Source organism: Odocoileus virginianus, chromosome 1, assembly GCF_023699985.2.
Source record: "Odocoileus virginianus isolate 20LAN1187 ecotype Illinois chromosome 1, Ovbor_1.2, whole genome shotgun sequence".
NCBI lineage: Eukaryota > Metazoa > Chordata > Mammalia > Artiodactyla > Cervidae > Odocoileus > Odocoileus virginianus.
Genome location: NC_069674.1, coordinates 30,039,216 through 30,066,771, shown reverse-complemented (window position 1 = coordinate 30,066,771; position 27,556 = coordinate 30,039,216). Strand labels below are relative to the sequence as shown.

The following is a 27,556-nucleotide window of genomic DNA, read 5'->3' as shown; positions in this document are numbered from 1 at the left end:
TTTCCTCACTGTTGACTAGAATTCCACTTTCATTGACTAATTGAGGCATTTCCCACCTATTCTTTAACTTTCCAGGTTCCAAAGTGATTTTGCTGTCATCTTCTCACTTGACATTTTTATAATTTTTATAATTGTGACTTTACTTTAAAAAGTTTATTCTTTTTTTTAATGAAGATTCAGGATAGAGTGAAGGTAAATGGACCTACTTAATCTGCCATCTTATTGGAAGATGCAATATTTCTCTTTTAACTTTAAAATGCAAGTAAATACATGATTCTTGACTAATAATTCTTGCACAGATTGGCTTTAGTGCCTCTATGGCATCCACACTGGGGGATGAGGGAGGAAACAGGGAAAGGAGAGGAAAGTTCCAGAGTGCATAGAGTAGGGCCATGCAACCTTGTTCACTCTTGACATGTTGAGTTTATATGGTCTTGGTTAAGAGGATAGCAAATTATCCTTTCTAGCTTTAATTCAGCCAGTCCTTCCACAGTGTGCTTCTGGCTTTAAATGACCAGAAGGTTAAAAAAACTTAAAAAATCCTACTTAAAAAAAACCCTAGAATGAAGACAACACAAGAAAATGTAAGAGGACATCCTTCTCCTACTCTTGATGTAAATTGTTCATGAAGATCTAGTGAGGATCTAATCAGCAACACCTGAATGACTCAGAAGAGCTGGTAACAAATTTGAAGTTATCAGTAAGATTCCTTGAATTAGGATTTCTATCCACTATAGTTAAAGAATTATGATGCATAGTGTGAATCAGGACATTAGTTTATACATTAATAGTAATAGTATGATAAATAGGTATTTAAAATTTAGCACAAAAAACAGGACTTTTCACAAAAATTCTGTTTTCATCAATGTTGAAAATCAATTAAATCCAGTATTTATTTGACAAAATGTTATATCTTGTTAAGTATTTAGAAGCTTCCTTTGTAATTTCTGAGTGAAGAACAAAAATCAAAACATACATGCTACTGAAAAAAAATTCTGTTCTTTTATAATGGTAAAAATTACTGAAATAATATATAAATAACATAGCAGCACAGGAAATCAGTGTGTGTGTGTGTGTGTGTGTGTGTGTGTGTGTGTGTGTAGGATTATATAAAAAAAAACAAAGAACAAAAAGCTAACAACTGCAAAAGAATGCAGGAAAGAGAGATGGAAAGAATAATTACTTGAAAAAAATAGAAATCTGGCACTAAAAATTACTCTAAACTTATGAAGTCACAGAAAGTTCAAGTGGATCAATCTTCTCAGGCAAAAATTTCTAACCTGAATAAAAGTGCAAAAGCCAACAATATGCTTTTTATAAGAGAAACATCTAAAGTATAAGGACATAGAACTATTGAAACTGAAAGGACAGAAGAAATGCCAAGTAAACAGTAGGTTAAAGAAAGCTAGTATTGCTATTATTACAGACGAATGCTAAGATTCCAAAATATTACCATTGATTAAAAGGGACAGGCAAAATGGTAAAAGCATTACTTAGCCAGGAATATATAAATATTCTAAACTGATAGGGATGTAATAATATAATCTAAATAATCTAAAATTATACAGAAACCAAAACTGACAGATCAGGAGACATAGACATATTCACATCATAGAGTGAGATGTTAACAAAACAGTTGCATTCATTGCTGGCTACCCAGACAAAAATTGTTAGGTCACAGACAACTTGAAAATCACAGCTGGCAAACTTGATTTAAAAGGCTTAGAAAATACTGCACCCAATAAGTTGAAAATATGCAGTTCTTTTTAAGTAAAATGAAATATTTATCACAGTTGGCCATGGCTAGTCCACAAATCTGCCTCAGCAAGTTTAGAAGAACTGATGTCATACAGACAAGCTTTTGACCACAGGGAATTTATGTTAGAAATAAAAAACAAAACAAGAAGTAGCTGCAAAAGTTTCATTTATTTCAAAATTTAAAACATACATCTAAGAAGCCCATGGATCAAAGACTAATATAATTGAAATCAGAAAATACAAAAAACTGAAAAATATAGAATATAACTAAAGTAGAAGAAATGGAAGAAAATTTGTCTCCTCAGATTTTTACTTTGGAAGAGAAGAAAAAGTCAAAACACATAATGTAAATTTATATTTTAAAAGTACAGAAACTAAATGGAAAGATAAAGTAGACAGAAAAAAGTAATAAAAAGAAGACAATAATAATGTAGAACATGAAATAGGATGAAAAGAGCCAAAAGTTGGTTCTTTGGCAAGACTTATAAAACTTATAAAATGTATACTTTTGGAAAAAATATTCCAATATTAGGAATGAAAAGATATATAACTAAAAATACTATAGAGGGGTCCTCTTTTGCCCCCTTCTGATGCCTATGTCAGAAGCTTTCTCTATCTCCTTTATACTTTAATAAAACTTTATTACACAAAAGCTCTGAGTGATCCAGCCTCGTCTCTGGCCCCGGATTGAATTCATCTCCTCCGGAGGCCAAGAATCCCGCGTCTCATCGTTCAGCAAAAACATTTCATCTTGGGGGCTCATCTGGGATCCTTCAGGACAAGATGGGCCTGATAATCTATGTGAGCCTACTTCTGCAGACTCCAGAAATCCTGAGTCTGCCATTTGATCCTCAAGACAATGTCTTCCTGTCCTGGGCTCACTCCTATGCTGCATTCCACAATCGGTCTAACTGCTGGGCCTGTGGACCCCTCCCTTCTTCATCCATGAAAGGCGTCCCATGGTGGACAACTCCACTTCAAGGAAAGGACTTTCTCCAAGTCTGCAAATACCTTCAACAATCGCATGTGATGCCTCTTCTTAAACTGATGACATCTAACAACCTTAAGATGGACTGATGTAACTATGGACATAATGTGACTTTTCATTTTGATTTTAACTCGGTTTAATGACTATTTTGCCTTACATCTGTAACTGTATAATGGGGTTTTCTAACCTTCTAAAAGTTTTTCATTTACAAATAGTTGTCCGAGCTCCTATGAGTGCCACAGCCTCCTCCAACTATTACTTGGAGCCCCTGGATCAGACATCCTCACTATGAGGATTAGGAGAATATGTTGCCTCACCAATTTAGAGACAACGCCCCTTGTCAACTCGGAAGCAGTTATGGAATAAGCACGACGCCCCCTTTCCATAGGCAACATAATTCACCTAAAAGGAAAGGGGGGAATGAGAGAGTCACTTCCTAGGCAGGTTGATAAGAAGTCTAGGGGTCCCCAAGGAGAGAGAGGTCTGGGATATTCAAGGAGGAAGAAAGGACAAACTTTTTTACTTTTTTCCCTGTACATTCCTTAGGATTATATAACAATAATGTATCCTGCCTGATTTGGATTAAACCCTCTGGCTAATTCTGTTATCTTAAAACATAAATGATGGGAGTAGGTCTGGTCTTTACAAGGATGTATCCTGCCTGAGGACAATCTTTGGATTAAACCTTCTGGCCAACTCTGTTATCTTAAAATGTAAATTATGGGAGTGGGTCTGGTGAGGTCTTTGCAGCCTCCAGACATTCTTTGGATTCATTGGAGAGTATATAACTCCATTGCTAATACTAGCAAAGGGGGTACTCTTTTGCCCCCTTCTGATGCCTATGTCAGAAGCTTTCTCTATCTCCTTTATACTTTAATAAAACTTTATAACACACACACACACACAAATACTATAGAAATTAAATAGGTAATAAGAGAATATTAAAAACAACATGCAACTAAATTTGAGATGGAATGCATAAATTCCTAGAAAAATACAACTAAAGCTCAAGGAGAAATTAGAAATGTGAATAATTCTAAACCCAGGAAAGTAGTGGAAGAATTGCTAAGTATATGTCTGTTAAGCCTTTTGTGTTCTCCTTTCTGAGTCCTGCTAGCTGGAACAGAGACAGAGGATAGAGGGCAATGAGGCAGCCATCTTGAACCCTGAGGTGGCCATGAAGTGCTGACGGTGGCAGAGCAGGCATAGAACAGCCAAGGTCATCATGATTGTGGAACCATCACACCAGCCTAACTCTATCTTATTAAAACTATCGCTATTTTGGGTGTTTGTTGAGATGAAGAAGTAATCAGTAGAAGTGGTAATACTGAAAAGAAAACAAGAAAATGATTAACTTGAAATTCTGGAGTGTGGCTACCTCCACAAGGAGTTGGATATGATTATGTGCGACCTCACTTTCACGTTTCACTTTCACACATTGGAGAAGGAAATGGCCACCCACTCCAGTGTTCCTGCCTGGAGAATCCCAGGGATGGGAGAGCCTGGTGGGCTGTTGTCTATGGGGTCACACAGAGTCGGACACGACTGAAGCGACTTAGCAGCAGCGGCAGCATGATTGTGTGAGGAAAGGAGATGGAATCAGAGTAGAGCTCATGCGGATTTTTAGAAATTGTTAATGTCCTTTTTCATAAGCTGGGGTGGTATAAGATAAATTGGTATAAACCATTTATCATCTTTAAATTTTTGTTACATTCTTTAAATATGTATATATTAAAATATTTCACAATCAAGATACATGAAAAACAATTTGGGAACAAAATAAATGTATCCTTTTGTTAGGAAATATCATTGGACTGTGAAAAGAAAAATACTGTTGAGAATTTTAGGAGACAAAACAAACACAGTATTAAAATAAATTCTATGGGAGGTTTGTTTTACAGAGGTTTACTGTACAGTTAGGGGAAAGTACAGTTGCTCCCAACATGGCTAAGCTCATGTTACTTGTTAGATAATATTTCCACAATATAAAAGATGAAGAACCACATTTTTGTGGTTCAAAAATAAAAGATATATAGAAGAGAATGCATTATCAATAGTCAATTATTTCTTTAATAACAAAACATCTTGTGGAAACCCAGCTAAGTAAACCAATGGAGCCCAGCTAGGGTTTTGACTACAATAAGTGTTAAAATCTTGAGTGAGGTTGTGTTCACAGACGGCTGCTATGATTCTTCTTTTTTTATGAATGTCAAAATAAATGATTTATTCAGAAGTGAATTTGCCTCACCACCTGTTGTTTGTTTTTGTTATTTAGTCTCTCAGTTGGATCTGACTCTTCTGTGACCCCATGGACTATAGGCCATCAGGCTCCTCGGTCCATGGGATTTCCCAGGCAAGAATACTGGAGTGGGTTGCCATTTCCTCCTCCAGGGGATCTTCTGGATCCAGGGATTGAGACTACACCTTTGAGTCTCCTGCACTGCAGGTAGATTCTTTACCAGTGGGCCCCCAGGACAGCACGACTTGCATGATGAATCCCAGTACCTGAATCAACACCTCCTGAGTCCCAGTATACGTCAGAAATGTCATCCCTTGTTCCAATTTAATACCACTGATAATGAGGCTTCCAAATTCTCAACTGAATGGCATGAGTTCTCATAAATTGAATTAGTGAGTAGAAAAGTTATAATTTATTTTAAAACTTCAACTTCATCTTGTGTTCCCAGAGGTGCAGAAGACTGCCAAGTTTAAAAAAAAAACAAGTAAAATGTACAAACTTTCAGCTATAAGTAAGGACTGAGAGGCCATTGACTAGACACAGTGACTAGAGCTGACATCCTCCACAATCCTCCTGACATACACTCCACAATTGAAATTTGCCAAGAGTAGAACTTAAATGTTCTCAAAAAAAAAAAAAGAAAGATAAATATGTGAGGCAATCAATATGCCAGTCAACCAGACAGGGGAAACCATTTCACCATGAATACTTCAAATCACCAATGCATACTTTAAATATCCTATGATCTTTTTCACCTTTATTGAGGCATAACTGACAAATAAAATCATAAGACATTTAAAGCGTACATCATGGTGATCTGATCTACATATGCATTATGAAAAGATTATTCCCACCCAGCCCTTCAATACTTCAGTTACAGCATGTGTCCCTCCCTTCCTCTCTTTCTCTTTCATTGGTGACACTTTCAAGTATCAGTCCCCTAGTCAATCTCAACCATACAGTAGTATTATCACCTCTAGTCCCCATGTTCTATATTAGGTCCTCTGACCTTATTTATCTTATAGCCAAATGCTTGTACCCTATTGCTAATCTCTCCCTATTTACCCACTCCCACCCCCTGGCTCCTGGGAACCAATTTTCTATTCTTTGTTTCTACGAGTTTTACTTTTATTCTCAAGATTCCATGTATAAATGAAACCATGCAATATTTGTCCTTCTATGTCTGACTTATTTTACTTATCATATGCACTCAAGGTTCATCCATGTAATTGGAATGGCAGAATTGCCTTTTTTTTCTCATGGCTTAATAATATACCTGGTATATGCATATCACATCTTCTGAATCCATTCATTCATTTTTCCCATATTTTGGCTATTGTGAATAATGCTACAGTGTGAGTGCAGATATCTCTTCAAGATCCTGTTTTCATTTCCTTTGAATATATACCCTGTAGTGGGATTGCTAGATCCTGCTTTAATATTTTGAGAAACCTTTCCATTGTTTTCTATAGTGGTTGCGCCAATTTACATTCCCACCAACAAACCATAGGGGTTCCCTTTTCTTCAACAACCCTTGTGATCTCTTGCCTTTTGATGTTGCTGTGATTCCTAAAGGGTATGTGATAGCATTTCTCTCTCTCTCTTTCTGCTCACATCTTTATAACCTGCAGAATTTGGCTGGATGGGTAAAGGGAACCCATAGTAGGTTGTGTCAAGTGAGGTCTCAGCGATGCTAAAAACTGGCCTTGCTGCCCAACTAACTTCTCCTGGCCTAGGAAAAGGGAAAAGCAATTTAGAACTTTTGTTTGTAGCACCTACCTGATCTAATTTAAAATGTCATTTCCACATTTGATCTAGGGGCCAGATATTCTAGAATTGATATCTCCCTACTTGGCAGAAATAACACAGCTAGTCCATGATATTATGAACCATGCATATTACTGTTATTGGGTTCTTAGAATTCTTGGAGAATATTAGAGAGTGCTGTTTTATAGAATTCTATTTTGAATAATTAGGATTTCACCACCAAACTAAACAACATCTAATTAAAAGCAAGATTCAATTTGTTCAAGGAAATTTTCTTTTGAACTTTTCCTTTTGGGGAAACTATAAATTATATAAGATGAATGGAAAACAATTATTTTAGACCTTTCATTAAAAACATACTGAATTTCAAATTCCTTTCACTCAAAGATGCCTGGAGGTTTAGAAATTGAGTTAGTGTAAAAATCAGATATTTCTTTGATTAATACCAGTGCTTGAAACAAGGAAAAAACATAGCAACTTGATTCTTCTTTTGGTATATAAAAATTGATTTCCAGATACCTGAAATTCATTTCTTATGGAAATAATATGAGTGATGATTGGTCTCCCAACTGCTCCACTGGAACCTGACAAATTATTCCCTCATATATGTCAGTGTCTTTTGGGATCTTCCTTTCTTCTTGTTCCTTTTCTTCTCTAAAAATATTTCAGCTACTTTTGGAGTAATAAAGAATTTATGGGCTAAATACCTACCTACCATTTTTATTCTGGGCATGAGTAGGGAGCTCTGCTAATGTTTGAGCCTTTGTCTATGGTGAAAAGGGAAAACTGTGAGTCTTTTTCATGTATGCAGCTTAGGAATGAGACTCAGGAGTGATCCTGAATCATTTCTGGAATCTGAGGAACTGGTGAATATCCATCAGCTTCAAAACCAGCATATAATCATCACCAGTGGCTGCTGCAGCAGCAGCAAAAGGAAAATTACCATCAAATTATCATTACCATCTAGATTGATACTTTGCAATCCTACTAACAAGAATTTTAGGACTGATAACGTTTACAACTCACTAGCAAAAACAACCAACCAATCGAACAAGCAAACAAAATAACCTCCCAGACGATCCAACTGAAAAGCAGGCAGAGGAACTGAAAAGACAGGTTCACAAAGAAGACACCCAAATGGTCAACAGGTACATGAAAAGTGCTTAACATCACTAATCATCAGAGGAATACAAATCAAAACACAGTGAGCTATCATCTCACACCCACTGAAACGGCGATCATTATACTAGCTTTATGCTAAGTGAAATAAGTCAGATGGGGAAAGACAAATACTGCATGGTATCACTTTTACAGGGGGCTTTCCTGGTGGCTAAGTGATAAGAATCTGCCTGCCAATGCAGGAGATATGGGTTCGATCGCTGGGTTGGGAAGATCCCATGGAGAAGGAAATAGCAACCCACTCCAATATTCTTGCCTGGGAAATCCCATGGACAGAGGAGCCTGGTGGGACAAAGTCCATGAGGTAGAAAAGAGTCAGACAGGACTTAGTGACTAAACAACAACAATCATTGATGTGGGAAATCCATAAAAGCTGAACACATAGAATGGAGAGGAGAGTGTTGCTTACCAGGGGTTAGAGGGAAGAGCGGGGTGGGGAGATAAAGGTTAAAGGGTACCTGCTTCCAGTTTTAAGATGAATAAGTTCCAGGTATCTAATGCAATATTCTTATAATTAATATTATATACAGTAGTTGAAAGTTGCTAAGAGAGTAAATTTTGAATGTTCACACTGCAATAAATGGTAATGATATAATATGATGGAGGTGTTAAATAAAACTATGGTGGTAATCATTTTTCAATATGTAGGTGTATCAAATCAACACATTGGTGATTCGAATGTGTAAAAAAATGGCAAAATGGTGTAAATTACCAAAAAACTCTATGTCTTTTTGTTTCTTCTTTTTCTTCTTTGAAATTTATTTTAAACCATCCTCTCTCATAAAGAGTAATATTTGGATCTTTTTTGACTTGCAGTTCACATTCAAAGCCAAACCACACAGGATTTAATTTAATTCAATAAAATGTCTTATCTACTTGATGAAAAAAGGCAGAAGACTGAAACATTATGAATATAAATATTTCTTCCATTTTATAGCTAGATTAAGTGCATACAGATTCTCCCACATAATCAGTTTATCTTAAATTATCCAGTTTAAATCTGGCAAAGAACAGGTGCAATTTATTATAATTATAACATGTTATAATCATCTACTATGTTTATATCTGAGATTTGTAATTGTCAAAAATAAAAATCTATCTTAAATGTACAGTATGTGAAAAATACTTTCATGTGACCCCCTATAAATAGCACTTTATTAGAGCGAAAAGTTATCCCTTAATTTTTCTTTTACACCAAGCTAAAATTTTATGTATGAAGTTATAAAACGACCATAGAATCATTATTCAAAGGCCTAGCTCTTCTCTACCAAACTCAGAACTTAATCTCTACTGCCTAAAATAGACCCCAGTTATCTCACATTTCCCTTTTGAAAACTTATTCCTCCCTCAGCGGCATCACAACCTTCTTTTATCTAGCTTTCTGTAGCAGAGGCATCGTCCATGCTTTTATCAGTCTCATCCATGAAGTCACACTAATCAGAAAGTTTAGTTAAGCCATACTCTGTCCTTCACATTGTTACCACAGTAAGCTTCTCAAAGGGCAGGATTTACCATATTGCCTCCTAGCTTCAAAGCTCTCCATTTCCCTTAAGATAAACTAGGATCCTTTGCATGGCACAAACTACTATTTTTCATCTGGCCCAACTCTCCAAACATTTCACTTTCCACAGCTCATCCCTGGCACCTGCACTGGACGTGCTTCCTGAAAAATCCCCCCTCTCTACATTTTGGGGTCTTTGAATTTTATGTATTCTCTGATTACGTTACCTCTTCCTTTTTCTTTCCTTCATTAATTAGCCAAGATAATTATCTATTGAACACTTACTCTCTGTCAAACAGTGGAATGTGGTAGGGTATTAAATGGGGAACCAAGTAGGCCTGGTCCCCGCACATATGGAGGGTGCATATCTCTGTGAGTCCCATTTTGCCTCCAGACTCAGATTTCTTGACCTCATATTCCCTCTTGGCAATATTCCCAGACTGAGCTAGTTGTTTCAGCTTCTGGGAGATCTGCTATCTATGTGTACCTTTGGTGTGGTATTTATGTCACAGTTTGTTTTTTTTTTTTTTTTAAAGTCCACCTTCCCCATTATACCCTGAGTTGCTCATGGTAAAGAGGAGGTCTTTTCATCCATAGACTTTCATACCATGCCTGGGACAGTGCTAGATAACAAATCCATTGGAAGGGTCTTGATGTCAAATTTAAGCATGACACCAGAAAACTGGGTTTCTAAAGATGACCACAAGAGAGTTACCAAGTGAGTGCAAGTATACCCAACAGTGTTTAAAGCTCATTTCTGATGCATTTTTCTGTAATACACCTGGCAGACTGCTGATTTTCTGTGTCCTAAAGGAATTCTTTCCCTCCCTAAAAATGATAATATTTTCATAAATATGTATTCAATTCTCATCTTAAAAACCCTTAATGTACACTGTAGCTAGTGATTTAAGACTTATCACTACATTAGTTTTCTCTTTATGTAAAAATCACTCTTTCCTTAAAGATTTCTGTAAATAACAAGATGGTTTTCTTTTTCCTATTCAGTTGCATGCTAATGCATTATAGCCTGAGGAAGGAACATATGCCCTTTTCTCATATTTCTAATGCCATGGTTACCGTAGGACTATTTTTATGCAGCTTTATTTTTCAGTGGTCTCAAGATATATTTCTCCCAATAAAACCTAGTATAGTATTTTTATATTGATTTATTCTGGGAAAATTAATTCTACGGGCTAGTTTACAAAAGTCTTCTTCCTTCCTTTAATAGCCAGAATGGCTACAAACAGCCCCTCCATCTTCATTTGACAGCAGCAGCTTATGAATTCTACTAGAATTTACTGGCAAGGAGGACACTAAAGATAACTGGATTGTAATTAAATGAATAGGAGTTGCTGTAAGTTCATAACCTGGAAGTAACAGAATGTGCTTAATAAAAAGGCAGCAAGATTTTGACAAGAAAATGAAACAATATTCTGAGACTAGCATTATATTTCTTTAAATTACATATGCTAACTGCCATCACTATGGCATCTGTTTAAAGGAGAAAATGATGCTGATTTCAGAGCCTAAAACTTTTTCTATGAGGATTTTGATTTCAGTCCATCCATGAAGGCTTATCAAACCATTACACCATGCTTTGACGTAGGCAAGTAAAATAATTCATAGACAAGGAAGCAAGTAACAGATTTTAAAATGCATACATATCTAACTGCAGATCTAATATAATTTCATGTATAATTATTTAGAGAGAATCAAATTTAATGTACCTTTTCCAGCTCCATCTTGCTTGAAATTTTCCCTGCATCATTACTGTATCTGAAAAATAAATTGACCCAGTTTATAATTTCATTAAAATATAATTTTGAAAATCCTAATGAAAATAATATTCTTTACCCTGGAACTGGTTTTGTTTTCTCTTTTCTCTCATTTGCTTCTTGTCCGTTAATACTTTCTGCAAAACATTAAATAGAAAAAAAATTAAAATGAAGGATTATCAGTGTATGTGTGTGTGTGTGAAGGTGGAAGCATTATGAGAGTCTGAAAATAAACAAATTCACTTTGTACTGACATAACCTTCATCATAATACAGCGTTCTACAAACACCAATATCTTCCCAACATTTTTCTCACTGCATCAGAGCAGTTTATCAGAACCAGAAATAACCAAGGTAGAATGTGATGCTGTCTCCAAACAGAATACAGGAATTAAAGGTTCACAAATTATGCAGGAAAGTCATTTCAGGGTAAAAGAGTAACCTGAGTCTACTGATAAAGACATAAAAGAGAGCTTTATCAGATCGGTTGAAGTATAGAAAAGTCATTCTTATTCTCCCCCTTTCGTCAGAGAATGTAAATGCAACCATTAATTGAAGGTAAAATATTTGGGTAATATAATTCCCTTGTATAAATACTGGGAAATAGAGGGTGAGTAAGGTTGAATTCATATCTTGCCTGTATGGATAATTAATTCAAAATATAATCCTTGAGTTTATCCCACTGCCCAAATAGCCAGAGCCCACCATGGCCAAAGCAAACGTGATACCATCTATTTCCAGTGCCTGGTTGGTGGATCCACTGAAATAGGTCATCTGAGTAGCCTCCACCTCTGCTTCCGCACTGATGACCTGCTGGGCCACAGCCTCCACGATGGGCATCACCATGGCAGCAGTAGATGTGTTGCTAAGCCACATCGACAGGAAGGCGGTACTGCTCATGAACCCCAAGGACAGCCTGAAACAAGAGGGCCTTCAGTATGAACTGCGCTCTCTAGCTTCACCAGCTCTGCAGTACTTTCCTGTAAAGGACGTTGTTTGTGAGTTGAGAATTCATTTCTTCAAAACATAAAGACAGTTAAGGTTTCACCCAGATAAAGAACTCTGAGAACAGGATAGCCAGGTAGAAATCCAAATGGCACATGTAAGACAGGACTTATTACGAGGTTTGTCTCCCTGGAAACTATAAGAGTCTTCTCTCCAAAACCAGAAAAAATGATAAAACTTATAATCAAACTGCAAGTTGGTAGATGGTGTAACAGCTTGTAATATTACACCAATATTCAAATGCCCTTTACAGATGGCCCATCTTCAAATACTAGTAAATAAGGTGCAATTGGCATTCGCATTTAAGATCCCTTATTCTTTCTTTTATATTTGGGTCATATCTCTGTCTACTTTTATATGTGCCAAGGAGGAACAAGGGCAAGGAGGGAGGTTAATATTTATAAGTCTGCTTTTTACTTGTTTATTACTCTGGTTCAGTATATGGTGGGTGGAGAAAATGGTTAGAATCACTAGCTAAAATGAGGTTTCAGGATTTTCTGTAGATTCAATTATTCATGCTCTCCTGAATCTGACATTCCTGCCTGTTGTCAAGAGCTGGATGTATTACATTGTCTCCTCATACAAATAGAGTAATCCTTCTCCCTTAAAAAATAACATACCAAAGATTATAGGATTTTAAACCATGTCTATAAGCTTTCAAAATCACAACTGGGGGAAAAAACACGATCTCTTTTGAGTAGGAGGTCCAAGAATATCATTCAGAAGCATGTCTTTCCATATAGAACCATTTATGAAATTCTCTTTCTTTTGAAATAGATCTATAAGAAAAATTCCACATTCTACATTCCAACTACAGATAAGGTGGATATTTTCTATGTGAAAAATGAAACAAAACTTTTAAGAAAACTGTTTAAACAATAAACTATTCTTAATTAAAAAATAGGAACAATTTCAACTTAAAGCGTTGGCAAAACAATCTCTCAATACAAATCTCTTGGTACAGAAAGACTGGGCACTGGTAAAACTCTTGTGTGGTAAAAATGCCTTAACCTGAAAAACCACTTAGTGGTATAATGGACAGGACCCTGTCCCACTGTGCAGTGTGTGACTCCACCCCCTGGGGCCAGTGAGCAGACGGCCAAAGAAAAGAGACACATTTCTATAGCCCTTCAAGAGGCATGGAACACCATTTCATCTTAAGAGTGAAACGTCCTTAATACATGCATGTTCTAAAATTTTTAAGTTACAGATGTTTGTACAAAATAGGCTTCATCTGAGTTATCGAATGTTTTTTCTATTTAACAAAAGAGTGTGCTCCATAAATGATAAACACAGACATTGTTATACCCTGACACGAATTATGCAGCATAATTCAATAAATTTTCTTATGTTTAAAGCAAGATGAGATGGGAAGAATCACCTAAGGTTTTAAAGTATAATGCCATTATGTAAATGATTATGATGTGGAGTTTGTTTGTTTTTTTTTTTTTCAGTTCCCATCTATGTTCTTAACAAAAGCTAGAATTAAAACCAAAATGGCCAATTAATTTAATGGATTTTGGTGGGCAAAATTTATTTTATTGGGCAAAATCAGTCCAATGAGTGATTTCACATTCTATAGATGAAACTTCTTATTTGCTTGTTTTACTTTGGAACAATTTAAAAAGAGAAAGGTTCACCTCGGAATTTTTCTGCACATATTTGTATTTTGTCAGTAAATGTGTTTGTCTTGGGTTCTTAACATCCTTCCTGATGATCAGGATACTCTTGAACAAGTCCTGAATGTGTAATCAGCCCAATAAACAAGATAGTAGTGAAATCTACCCTGAAGTCTATCAATCTTGTTTGCTGAGGTTCCGGCTTCTCTCAGCTTTGACTCCTACAGAGCATAAAAGGTGAAAGAGGTGTGCACTTATTCCAATCTCTCTGTAATTAGACTTGCAGTGAAATGAAAGTTTTTTTCACCTCTAATTCAAGTACCCTTTATATCACTTTCATTTTTGCAGAGAAAAAAAAACAAAACAAAACATGAGTTACACTGCCATACAAACAATTACCTGGATGTGCATTACTTATCTGGTTATTTGCTCTGTACAAAAATGGTCTGTATGGAATGTAAACCTGGAGCAGTGAACACAGCACTTACCATGCCGGGTTCACACCCACCATCATCACCATTCTCAGAGCGATCCTTTTGTGCAGATTCCATTTTTCTATGGATGTTGCTAAACAGATGACTCCAATCAGCAGTAGGTGAAAATCTTTGAAATAAGCAGATGCCACCTGAAATTACAATTAAACCCGTGAGTATTTAGGCTGGAAAACAACATTGCACCAGAAAGACATTATTTTGCTGCTCCTAACTTTGACCTTCAACTACATAATCTTTCTATTTTGTTGAAAGGAATGCAGATGTGTTTGAATACAAATTTAAATCAGTTCCACATCCTTAGCCAGAAAAAGTAGTATTAAGAAAAAATATATAGAGAAAAAGGGTACCCATATACTGAGTTTTTAAAGCCCTGAGTAACATCAGGCAAGGGCCTTCTATTCCTTAATTTCTCCATCTGTAAACTGGGGCTAATTAGTTTGCAATCCTATAGCAGACTGGCCATGGCTGTGATGAGGAGAATTCTCAAGTCAAACTCTGGCTCACCAGTATCTTCATTATCACCATTATGCCGAGACTGCAGTTATTCTTTTGTATTTTGAATGGCGATTAGTAGAGTATACAGACACTTGGGCAACAATTTATAGCAGGATTTACAAAAGAATTCTCTGAGAGGTACATAATATTTTTCTTTTTTAAAAAAAGTTCCTGTGGTTGAATAAGTTTAGAAAACAGAATTTCTTAAGATTCTAGAATTTTATTTCTTGTAGGCCTTCTCAAAACCTTTAAACGCCAGTGTAAACTGTCACTCTCAAAGAGTGGGATACCCTATGCCACATATTTTTCAAACTTATCTAATCATAGAAACCTTATTTTAAAATACCTCATGGTGATATTCAAGAGTCCTGACTTTACGAAATACTTGGCTTAAATTGAATCACAAGGCTGTGTTGAAATCCTCTCCCACAGGGGGAAAAAAAACAAAACTGTATTGTGGGTTATATTTCAACTATGAAAAAAAGAAAAAGACCTGTGTCATGGGTTAGTTTTTTATAGAAGTCCCCACCCACAATATTGGACAGATGAACTTCATGATAGCAGTACTGTACCCAAGCAGAATATAGAAATCCAGGTGATAAATTGCATGCCTGGCATTTTGAATGTGCCATCTTTCTTGAGAATGTTTCAGCTAAGGTCTAGGTAGTTATGTGCTGAGTGGCTGAGAGTTGCGTGGAGACAGATATTCTGGCTTCAATGCATTTCATGCTTTTAATGGGAAACTGAATCCATTTTCTTCAGATGGGTACCCTTAGATTGTATAAAGGTAAGAAACACCTCTCGGCATGAATAAACTCCTCTCAGTAAGAAGAGAAAGGAAACACACATGCAAGTTAATTTGGCTTTATCTTCTGAGATGGCAGGTTTCTGGAAAAGAAAACAGGGAAGCTTTTCTTCATTTAAAAAAAAAAATTACTTTTCCAACACTGTGTGAGACCGAATTTTGTTGACTAGAAAAAGCTGATGCAGGACGTGAAAGAACTGGCCTTTTGGCTAGGAGGGAGGCACCGGGCATAGATGAGAGCCTGGAAAGATCAGACATGCATTTCTTCTACTGCCACTCACAGCTAAAGTAACCATGGACTGTGTTTTGCTTTTGTACACCTGAAGGTGGACACATATGCAGAATTCTAGGGGCAAGACATAGCTGGAAGTCTGGAGGACTTATGTGGAAGCCTTACCAACAGGATGTTTTTGTTGTTCAGTCACTAAGTCGTGTCTGACTCTTTGCAACCCCATGGACTGCAGCATGCCAGTCTTCCCTGTCCATCACTATCTCCCTGAGTTTGCTAAACTCATGTCCACTGAGTCAATGATGCCATTCAACAATCTCATTCTCTGTTGCCCTCTTCTCCTCCTGCCCTCATTCTTTCCCAACATCAAGGTCTTTTCCAATGAGTCAGTTCTTCTCATCAGGTGGCCAAAGTATTGGAGCTTCTACTTCAGCTTCCATCCTTCTAATGAATATTCAGGTTGATTTCCTTTAGGATTGAGTGGTTTGATCTCCAGGATTACTGCTTCTTTTAAATACAACTTTCTCACTGGACCTTTGTTGGCAAAGTAATGTCTCTGCTTTTTAATATGCTGTCTAGGTTGGTCATAACTTTCCTTCCAAGGAGTAAGTATCTTTTAATTTCATGACTGTAGTCACCATCTGAAGTGATTTTGGAGCCCCCCAAAATAAAGTCAGCCACTATTTCCACTGTTTCCCCATCTATTAGCCATGAAGTGATGGGACCGGAGGCCATGATCTTAGTTTTCTGAATGTTAAACTTTAAGCCAACATTTTTACTCTCCTCTTTCACTTTCATCAAGAGGCTCTTTAGTTCTTCTTCACTTTCTGCCTTAAGGGTGGTGTCCTCTGTATATCTGAGGTTATTGATATTTCTCCTGGCAATCTTGATTCCAGCTTGTGCTTCATCCAGCCCAGTGTTTCTCATGATGTACTCTGCATATAAGTTAAGTAAGTAGGGTGTCAATACACAGCCTTGACATACTTCTTTTCCTATTTGGAACCAGTCTGTTGTTCCATGTCCAGTTCTAACTGTTGCTTCCTGACCTACATACAGATTTCTCAAGAGACAGGTCAGGTGGTCTGGTATTCCCATCTCTTGAAGAATTTTCCAGTTTATTGTGATCCACACAGTCAAAGGCTTTGGCATAGTCAATAAAGCAGAAATAGATGTTTTTCTGGAACTCTCTTGCTTTTTCGATGATCCATTATCCATGGATGGATTCATGTTCCATTTCGAAGATCGATGACATTACTTTGCAACAAAGGTCCGTCTAGTCAAGGCTGTGGTTTTTCCAGTGGTCATGTATGGATGTGAGAGTTGGACCGTGAAGAAAGCTGAGTGCCGAAAAATTGATGCTTTTGAACTGTGGTGTTGGAGAAGACTCTTGAGAGTCCCTTGGACTGCAAGGAGATCCAACCAGTCCATCCTAAAGGAGATCAGTCCTGGGTGTTCATTGGAAGGTCTGATGTTGAAGCTGAAACTCCAATATTTTGGCCACCTGATGCGAAGAGCTGACTTATTTGAAAAGACCCTGATGCTGGGAAAGATTGAGGGCAGGCGGAGAAGGGGACGACAGAGGATGAGATGTTTGGATGGCATCACCAACTCAGTGGACATCGGTTTGGGTGGACTCCGGGAGCTGATGATGGACAGGGAGGCCTGGTGTCCTGTGGTTCATGGGGTTGCAAAGAGTCGGACATGACTGAGCGACTGAACTAAACTATACTTCTCACTGGAAGTATCAGCACAAAATAGGGAATCTAATTAAGTCAAACATTCACAGGAAAACTTACTTCTTTGGAAGGCATGATCCCAAACAGCGGGAACATTAAGCCAGGCAGCAATGCTGTTACTGACAAAGGCAAAGCTTCTGTCAGCCAGAATATGGCGACGACAAAGAGGATGTAGGCACATTCTGCTTCCTGGATAGAACAAAGGCAAGATATCAGGTGAAATAACAAGGCTGAGAAATATTTGTTCAAATCGCAGTCACACTTGCTGAATAGAGAAAGTAAGAAAAAACTATGCAGGTCTCTGCACCTTAGAATCGGGCAGCAAATGGTTATTTCTGAGGGTCTCTAAGAGTCAAAATTTAATACATATGAAAACCAATGACATAAAAACATCCTCATTTGTTATATTTTCTTCACATTTCCTTCAAACTAGGTAACAGCGTGTAGTCAATTTTCTGTGCTCATGTCAATGTTTATGGGTGTTTGCCCTTACCTTCCTGTGGCCTGTAAAATTCACACCCTTCCTTTTCACTGCAACTCTTGGTTTCTAGTTGGGTGGGACCTATGCACACCAACCTTCCTCTCTCTCTACTAAAAAGGGAAGTCAACCCAGAAGAAAAATTCTGGTGTACTTTTTTGCAGAGAAAGAAAGATACTGCCTAGTTATGTGCATGGATAAAACTGAATTTGCTTCTAAGTGATGCAGACCTGGAAGTGAAAAGCCTTCTGTTTGGCTTTTTTAGGAAGACAGTTGAGCTTCTATGGAGACACAGGAGACTAAACAGGATAGAGACTCTTAATGTAATTTTCTGCTTTGCCAGGTATAAAACTGTGGGTTTCTGGCTTAGGGCATTGTTAAGAAATGGTTGAAATTTATCTTCGTATTGGACTTCCCTGTGGCTCAGATGATAAAGAAGCTGCCTGCAATGCAAGAGACCCGGGTTCAATCCCTGGGTCAGGAAGATCCCCTGGAGAAGGGCATGGCTACCCACTCCAGTAATCTTGACTGGAGAATTCCATGGATAGAGGAGACTGGCATGCTACAGTCCATGGGTCACAAAGAGTTAGACATGACTGAGTGACTAATACTTTTACTTTGGCTTATATAAATAATTTTTATATGATATCACTATGTAATAAATGATCAATATAGGGCAGCATATTTTACATGGCTTGGTTTTGCTCTCACACTGCTTAATCTCTGCAAATTCTGAGCTGCATTTGAAAAATTTACGAATTTAAGAAACTCAAACTGCTGTCTAACGAGGTCTTTTATTTAAGGTTTTCCCAAAGCAGTAGCATTTCTAGTTTTGTTGCCCTGATTCACCTACCTCGTGGTAAGTCCTCTAAGCCTGGTCCTTAACTCACCCAGCATTCCTGCACTTTCAGTGAGTTTCTAAGAAATTCTTAATAAGACACGATTGTGTCATATCTTTATTGTGCTGTCTTTTTCAAGGAGAAAGAATAAAGGTGTTTTGATGTTGACAATTTTATACAAAGTCTGCCTCTATAATCTTGACAAACAATAAAACAGTGGAACAAAGCTGAGCCTTGACTGAATCCTTCTGACTTGTTCTGGAGAGGATCTGTGAATATGTGCTTAATTTAAAATGCCAGTGTTGGCGAAAGACCAGGTCTGCTTTTTCTCTTAGTTAGAACATGTGTGTGTGCTTAGTCTCTCAGCCGTGTCTCTGACTCTTTGTGACCTCGTGGACTATAACCCTCCAGGCTCCTCTTCTCTGGAAATCCCCAGGCAAGAACATTGGAATGGCTTACCATTTCCTACTCCAGAGGACCTTCCCAGCTCATGGATTGCACCTGCATCTCTTGCATCTCCTGCATTGGCAGACAGTTTCTTTACCACTGTGCCACCTGGGAAGCCCATTAAAACACATGGATAACCCTCAAACTCTTCATTGTGACTCTATGTTTTCTGTCATACTTACAAGGACCTAGATTTCAAAGATAAAATGGACCTTTTTGCTATCTAGCCTTTTAATCACAACCAAGCCACAGTCTCTTGGGCTTTCTGGTGGCTCAGATGGTAAAGAATCCGCCTGCAATGCAGGAGAGCCTGGTTTGATCCCTGAGTCATGAAGATCCCCTGGAGAAAGAAATGGCTACCCACTCCAGCATTCTTGCCTGGAGAATTCCATGGACAGAGGAACCTGGCGGGCTACGGTCCCTGGAGTCCAGCAAAAGAGTTGGACTGAACAACTAGCATTTTCACTTTCAGCCAGTCTCTTGATCTTATCTATCCCACTGTCATTTGACCTCTCGACTCTGCCCTTCAGCCTCCACTCCGATTCCTCCACTATAGGCAAAGCTGTTCCAAAACCAGGTGATTTTTCAAAAATTTAATTCATTTTTGTCATTTCCTTGCATGAGGCTGGATTGGGACTAGCTACTCTGACAACTGTCTGGAGCACCCTTCTACAAGGAACTGCTAAAACATCAGAAAAATAAAAAGGATATGATGCCAGCAAATTCTGTTTACCACACAAAATCCCTGCCATAGTGTTGAAATCTCATTTCCATGTGGGTCTACTTCAGCCAGACACTGATAGTCTGCTCAGATGGGGCAGGTTTGGGGTCAAAATTTCAAGTGTTAAATTATTAGCTTGCCAAGAAAACTTTCATATTTTAACTGGCCCATACATAATTTAAAATGGTCACATCAGTAATTTTTGAATTGTTTATTGGAAAGAATCCAAAGCTTGCATTGAAAGCCACCTTCACTTTAACTATGAGATGACTCACTCCAGTACTTCCTAAAATATTTCTAAAGAGTCTTATCTACATGCCTTCTTCATATATGAATTCTGATCCCTGCTCCTGATACACTGCTTTTCTAAACTCTAATCCTTAACAGGTAGTCATCCCAGTAAGCCTCCAACACTCAAGTGATAGCTTCTACCTGCCTGGGACCATATCTGGAATGAATGCTTTAAACCTAGTTTGATTATGTAGACCAAACAGTTGCAAACTGATGGCCACATCTAAGAAGAAAATACAGTTTGTTTGATTTACAATGGTGTGGGGGGGCGCAGGGGTGGGTGGGTGTGTGTGCATTTGAGTCAAGATTCGCAAACCAGCAGATTTCATATTAGAAATAAAACTGAAATTTCTGGCTTCTCTTGAAAAACTGAGGAATTTGGTAACATTGGAATCATATTCTTCCAGGCCAACAATTCTCCAGACTTGAGGACTCCAATAATTCCCCTTTAGAGACTGACTTGTGCTTTTCAGTTTTTTCTGGTACCTCTGCGCCATCTCATGAATTCTCTTATCTGTTTGGCCTTAGATGGCATTTGAGTAAAACCTCTGGTAATAAAAATGCTGCCTACCTGCTCTTCCTTGCAAATCTTACTTTACCCTTCCAGAATCCACCCTCGGATTGCTCACTTGGGTTTCCCTGTCTACAGCTGTGTGGTCCCTGGCCCAGCAGCATCATCATGATCTGGGAGCCTGTGAGAAATGCAGCATCTCAGATTCTTCCTCAGACATTTCTGACATAAGTTAAACTTTGAGAAGCCCTGGGGTACCTGCCTCTTTCAGACCTTCCCTTTTGTCATTTTTTTAAATGTAATTTTATTTATTTATTTTATGGCTATGCTGGGTCTTCACTGCTGTGCAGGCTTTTCTTGGTTGTGGAGAGCGGGGTCGAACCTGTGAGTTGTGGTGCATGGGCTTCTCAGTTCAGTGGCTTCTTTTGTTGGGGAGTGAACGGGCTCTAGGGTGCGTGGGCTTCAGTAGTTTCAGCTCCCGGGCTCTAGAGCTCAGGCTCCATAGTTGTGGCCCACGGGCTTAGATGCACTGGGGCATGTGGGATTTTCCCAGATCGAGGATCAAACCCATGTCTCATGCATTACCAGGTGGATTATTTACCACTGAGCCACCAGGGAAACCTCCCCTGTTCTCTTTATTGCTGGGTCTGACTTGCAAACCAGAAATGTTCTTCCAGTTAGTGTCTTTTTGCCCAAGCTCTATCCCTAGACTCACAATCTATTTTGAAAACTTGTCCATTCTTCAGGGTGAGGTTCAAATTTACATCTTGTCTATGGAGCTTCCCACAAGCACTTCTGTACATTTCATATTTTTGCATATGCATCCCAGGAGATTACAATTGCATCTGGCTAAGTCGCCATATCTACTGTCCCTGATACCTTCCCATAATTTGTAGGAAATGCCTCTTTTTCTTAAGGAAGCTCAAAGTCTAGAAAAGGAGGAAAACAGATTTGTGCTCCTCTGAATAGGTAGGATGGCCATTGGCCCCAGTTCCTTGGGGCAACTGTTGTACAGTTGTCCCTTTTGATTAGCTACCACTTTCATTCTTAAAAGCGTCCCTCTTTGGCTGACAAATTACACAATGATTCCATTGATGGATCCACCCTGGGAATACTTCTTTCTTCCAATTCCTGTTTTCCATTATGTGATCTTTCTTGGTTATTCCTGGATCAGAAAGTGTCCTTTCTCATCAGGTATTCAACCACACAAGGTTGGTTAATCTAGGCACAATGTCGAGTATTCTATTTTAAAAATCTTATATGAAATATAGATAGTTTTTTTTTTAATCAAAGATCTGTGGATATTTTAGTTAAAAAGAAGAAAGGAACAAAAGATAGAGAAAATATTTCATTTATTTATCTATACTCAAAAAAACTAAAATGAGAGTGAATAATTTTTGCTGAACAAGTTCTTCTGGGGAAGAAGAAAACGGAGACATTGTCTCAGTTTGCAGCATCTCAAAAGTCATCCTGAAAGTTTGATTTGTAGAACCATCTCTGAGGTAGAGGGGAAAATTTCTTCATTTTATTACTGGAAATTCTGAGTGACCTGTTATCTCTAGCTCTGCCATCTTTGTCTCTTTAATTTTCTCCCTCTTCTATCTCTTTGTCAACCTTATCAAGCCCCCAACTCCTGAAACAGAAGGACTCCACCATTACCATCATTATGCACAATCACGCCTACTACTACAAGCAAACAACAATCCAAGGAAACAATGTCAATCCAAACAACAATGTCAAGGAAGTTAGACTGTGGATGAATCATTTTCCCTTCTCAATTCCTCTCAAGTCTAGTGAAAATTGCGAGTACATCTGATGTCTTTATTAAAATTAACCCTGCAACCATAACAAGGAAAACCTTGAATCAAATTCTGTTCTAGAGAAAGCAAAACATTTTAGTATTATAAATTCTTTGAATGTAGTAACAGCAACACAAATCATGTCTACTTTCATTTTGTTTATTGTGAAGGAAAATTTAGGAAGGAAAAAAGATTGAATATTATGAGTAAGACTGAACTTACAAAAATACTTTAAAATCATAACTTCTTCTCAAATTACTATATGAAACAAAGAGGGGAAAAGTTCAGAGAACATCCTCAAAAATAAAATCACCCAATTTTCTATATACTGTTTCCAAAAGTTATATCAAGGAGTATGGCAAAAAAACCACACCCACAAATCAGAAGCAACTGTGCAGAATACAGATGTCGTCAGTTTCATTAGATAGTATCAGGTGTAATGTCACTTGACTGTAGTTTCCTGCTGTGTGTGTGTATGTTGTACTTTTCTGGCTGATTTGGAGTCTTCTTTACCTTTCCTAGGCTTCCCTGAGGGCTCAAATGGTAAAGAATTTCCCCGCAATGCAGGAGACCCAGGTTTGATCCCTGTGTTGGGAACATTCCCTGAAGAAGGAAATGGCAACCCACTCCAGTATTTTTGCCTGGAGAATCCCATGGACAGAGGACCCTGGCATCTACAGTCCATAGGGTCGCAAAGAGTCAGACACGACGGAGCAACTAACACATTCACTTTCACTTTCTACCTTTCCTATTAAAAGAAGTTTCTCTCAAACCACCAGAGAGATAAAGTGAAATGTGCAGATGATTACCAACCAATATGGATAAGATATTCCTATTCCCTATTGACAGACACACATTACTGTATATAAATAATAACTAAGACAACTAATAAGGACCTATTGTATAGCACACGGAATGCTACTCAATACTTTGTAGAGACCTATTTTGGAAAAAAAATCTAAAAAAGTGTGGATCTATATGTATTTATAGATTCACTTTTCTGTGCAGCAGAAGCTAACACAACATTGTTGATCAACTACACTCTAATACAAATTTAAAAAGAAATCCCTGTTCTCTGATTTTTTTTTAAAAAATGAAGCATAAGAAATCTTCTAGCAGTATATTTTAAAAAGCATTTTAAAAATTATGAAATATTAAGAACATATGGAAAATTATATAGTAAACACATTTGTACACATATCTTCAGATGCAGATATTTTGCCACATTTGCTTGAAGTTTATAAAGTAAATAAAACATTTAAGATTTATATGTATCACTCCACTTCTTTCTCCTCTGAAATCCTGAAAGTCAACCACTATCTAGAATGTGGTTTGTATCCTTTGTAATTTTTATTACATGTAGACATTACTACATTAATAAACAACATATGGTTTTGAGATTAAATAAGATTTTTGGTGTGTATGACATGAGATGCGGGTTCAATCCCTGGGTTGGGATGATCCCCTGGAGGAGGACATGGCAACCCATTCCAGTATTCTTGCCTGGAAAATACCATGTGTTGGGTTGCAGAGTCAGACATGACTGAAGTGATCTAGCATACATACATATTTAAAAACATTTTATTGGAATATTGTGTGAGTTTCTACTGTATAGCAAAGTGAGTCAGCTATACATATACATATATCTCCTCTTTTTAAAATTTCCTTTACATTAGGTCACCACAGAGCATTGAATAAACTTCCCTGTGCTATACAGTAGGTTATAATTAGTTATCTGTTTTATACATGGTATCAGTAGTGTTGTGTTACATGTCAATTCCAGTCTCTCAATTCATCCAACCTCCCCTTCTCCCCTTGGTAGCCATACATTTGTTCTCTACAACTGCATCTATTTTTCTTTGTAGATCAGATTATCTATACCAGTTTTTCATATTCCACATATATGTGTTAATATTTGATATTTATTTTTCTCCTTCTGACTTATTTCACTCTGTGATTTTTCAACTTGCTTTCTCACTCAATGTTTTATTGATTTCAAATGTATTCATGTTGATACATATAGACTTACTGTTAATTCTTTTTAAATGGATATAGCATTTCTTTTTATAAATATCTTACAGTTTATTTGTCCATTTTTTCTATTGATGGCTGTTTAGGGCTCTTTCCCTCAATTTTTCATTATTATAATGCTACGGACATCTTTATACCTAGTTCCATGTGAATATAAGAAAGAGATTTTCTAAGCTATTATATGAAAGTAATTATCAAAATTTCTGAGTGGAAAGGATGCTTTGGAGTCTTACCGGTATTTACCAAATGCTATGCAAGATGGTTGCATCAGTTTATACAGTATTAGCACCAACAATGTGAGAAAGTTCTGTTTCACCAGCCACTGGTATATTGGAGTAATTTATTTATTTGACAATCTGATGGTATGGAAAGTTCTTCTTAATTTAATTTGCATTTGCTTGAATACCATTGAAGCATTTTTTCATGGTTGTTGAACATAATTGTTCCTCTCCTGAAAATTACCTTGTTTATAGTCTTTTCCCATGTTTCTGTTGTTTGTTTCTTTTTATTGTGAATTTGTGAGGTTATTTTTAGATTCTTAATATTTCTTTATACATGTATATTTATAAATATTATTCTTAGCCTCTGGCTTATCTATGAAATTTGATTTATTGTGTTTCTGGGTAATAAGGTTTTAATTTTGTTTCAGTTATTTTAAAGTCCTTTCTGCTATGTTTTGTGTTTTTACTATCTTGTATGAGAAATTCTTTCTATAAGTATTGTATTTCCATATTTTTTTTCTAAAATTAAGAAAAAATTTTTTTTCAAATGTAGGGCCTAAATTGATTTGTATAGGAGGCTGATGCCTTTTTTCTAAATGGGTAATCAAAATGTCCTGGTTTCTTTTTAATTATATGATCCATCTTTGCCCACTAACTCTTGCTACTACATATTTCCAGTGGCAAATTTCTACAAATGCAACACATGCATTTATGGACTCTGTATCTCAATCACTTACACTCCCACCACCTTTCAAAAACTGGTGAACTGCAGAATTATTAAACTATTTTAACTACTGCAGATTTTCAATCAGTAATTCAAGTCCTTTATTTTATATTTTTTCAAAATTGTCTTGATAGTTTTAGGCTTTTACTTTTTGAATTTTAGATTTTTATTCAAATCACATGAAATTTATAAAATAAGAAATGGCATTAAAATATTCTCATCTATGAACTCTTCCTTCATTTAGGTATTCATTAAACTATTTTTATAATATTTTGTAGTTTTCTCCATAAGGGTCTTGTATTCTCCAAGCCAGGCTTCAACAATATGTGATCTGTGAACTTCCAGATATTCAAGCTGGTTTTAGAAAAGGCAGAGGAACCAGAGATCAAATTGCCAACATCAGCTGGATCATCAAAAAAAAGCAGGAGAGTTCCAGAGAAACATCTATTTCTGCTTTATTGACTATGCCAAAGACTTTGACTGTGAGGATCACAACAAACTGTGGAAAATTCTGAAAGAGATGGGATTTACCAGACCACCTGACCTGCCTCTTAAGAAATCTGTATGTCCAGTTAGAACTGGACATGGAACAACAGACTGGTTACAAATAGGAAAAGGAGTATGTCAAGGCTGTATATTGTCATCCTACTTTTTTAACTTATATGCAGAGTACATCATGAGAAATCCTGGGCTGGAGGAAGCACAAGCTGGAATCAAGATTGCCGGGAGAAATATCAATAATCTCAGATATGCAGATGACACCACCCATATGGCAGAAAGTGAAGAAGAACTAAAGAGTCTCTTGATGAAAGCGAAAGAGGAAAGCGAAAAAGTTGGCTTAAAGCTCAACATTCAGTAAACTAATATCATGGCATCCGGTCCCACCACTTCATGGCAAATAGATGGGAAAACAGTGAGATTTTATTGTTTTGGGCTCCAAAATCATTGCAGATGGTGACTGCAGCCATGAAAAAAAAAAGATGCTTTCTCCTTGGAGGGGAAGTTATGACCAACCTAGACAGCATATTAAGAAGCAGAGGCATTACTTTGCCAACAAAAGTCCGTCTAGGCAAGGCTATGGTTTTTCCAGTAGTCACGTATGGACGTGAGAGTTGGATTATAAAGAAAGCTGAGCGCAGAAGAATTGATGCTTTTGAGCTGTGGTATTGGAAGGATTGATGTTGAAGCTGAAACTCTAATACTTTGGCCGCCTGATGCAAAGAACTGACTCATTAGAAAAGACCCTGATTCTGGGAAAGATTGAAGGCGGGAGGAGAAGAGGGCAACAGAGGATGAGATGGTTGGATGGAATCACCGACTCAATGGACATGAGTTTGAGTAAACTCCGGGAGTTGGTGATGGACAGGGAGGCCTGGGATGCTGCAGTCCATGGAGTCTCAAAGAGTCAGACACAACTGACCAACTGAACTGAACTGAATCCTTACTAGATATGTTCATTACTGTTGATAAAAATAAGAAATTAATCTAATTATCATCCTTTTGTACACATTTTTTCTCTTTATAGTTTGGTAACTTTAAAATTTTCTCCTTCAATTGTTTTCTCCTTCAAAGATTCATTTATGATGTATCTAAACATGGACTAATATTTAATTCAATTATTTTGTACTTAGAAATGCGTATTCTATTTGAGGATTCATATCTTTTTTAATTCTGAAAAATCTAGCCATTATTACTTTGAATATAATCTCTCTTCTTGTCTCTCTTTTTCAGGAATACCTTTCACATGTGTGTTGGGAATTCTGAATCTACCTTCAAATCATTCTTTCACGTAAAACATATTTACTTATTGTGTGTGATTTTTAGGTGAATTCCTAGCATTCTTTCTTAGTTCATTGAGTTTGTTTTCAGGTGTACTCAGTTTAAAGTTTATAGTTTCATCTTAAG

At 37.1% G+C, this 27,556-nt stretch overlaps 1 protein-coding gene across 2 annotated transcripts in view; it reads right to left on the bottom strand.

Annotated features, from left to right (window-relative positions):
- Positions 1-27,556, bottom strand: part of SLC13A1 (solute carrier family 13 member 1) — a 109,922-nt gene that overhangs the window by 67,907 nt on the left and 14,459 nt on the right. For both annotated transcript variants that reach the window (XM_020909473.2, XM_070466353.1), the window contains exons 2-6: positions 17,650-17,778; positions 14,319-14,455; positions 11,935-12,122; positions 11,287-11,344; positions 11,160-11,208 (exon numbers count right to left, since the gene is read on the bottom strand). In XM_020909473.2, coding sequence (XP_020765132.1) covers positions 11,160-11,208; positions 11,287-11,344; positions 11,935-12,122; positions 14,319-14,455; positions 17,650-17,778 — 561 coding nt within the window. The remainder of the gene's footprint in view (positions 1-11,159; positions 11,209-11,286; positions 11,345-11,934; positions 12,123-14,318; positions 14,456-17,649; positions 17,779-27,556) is intronic.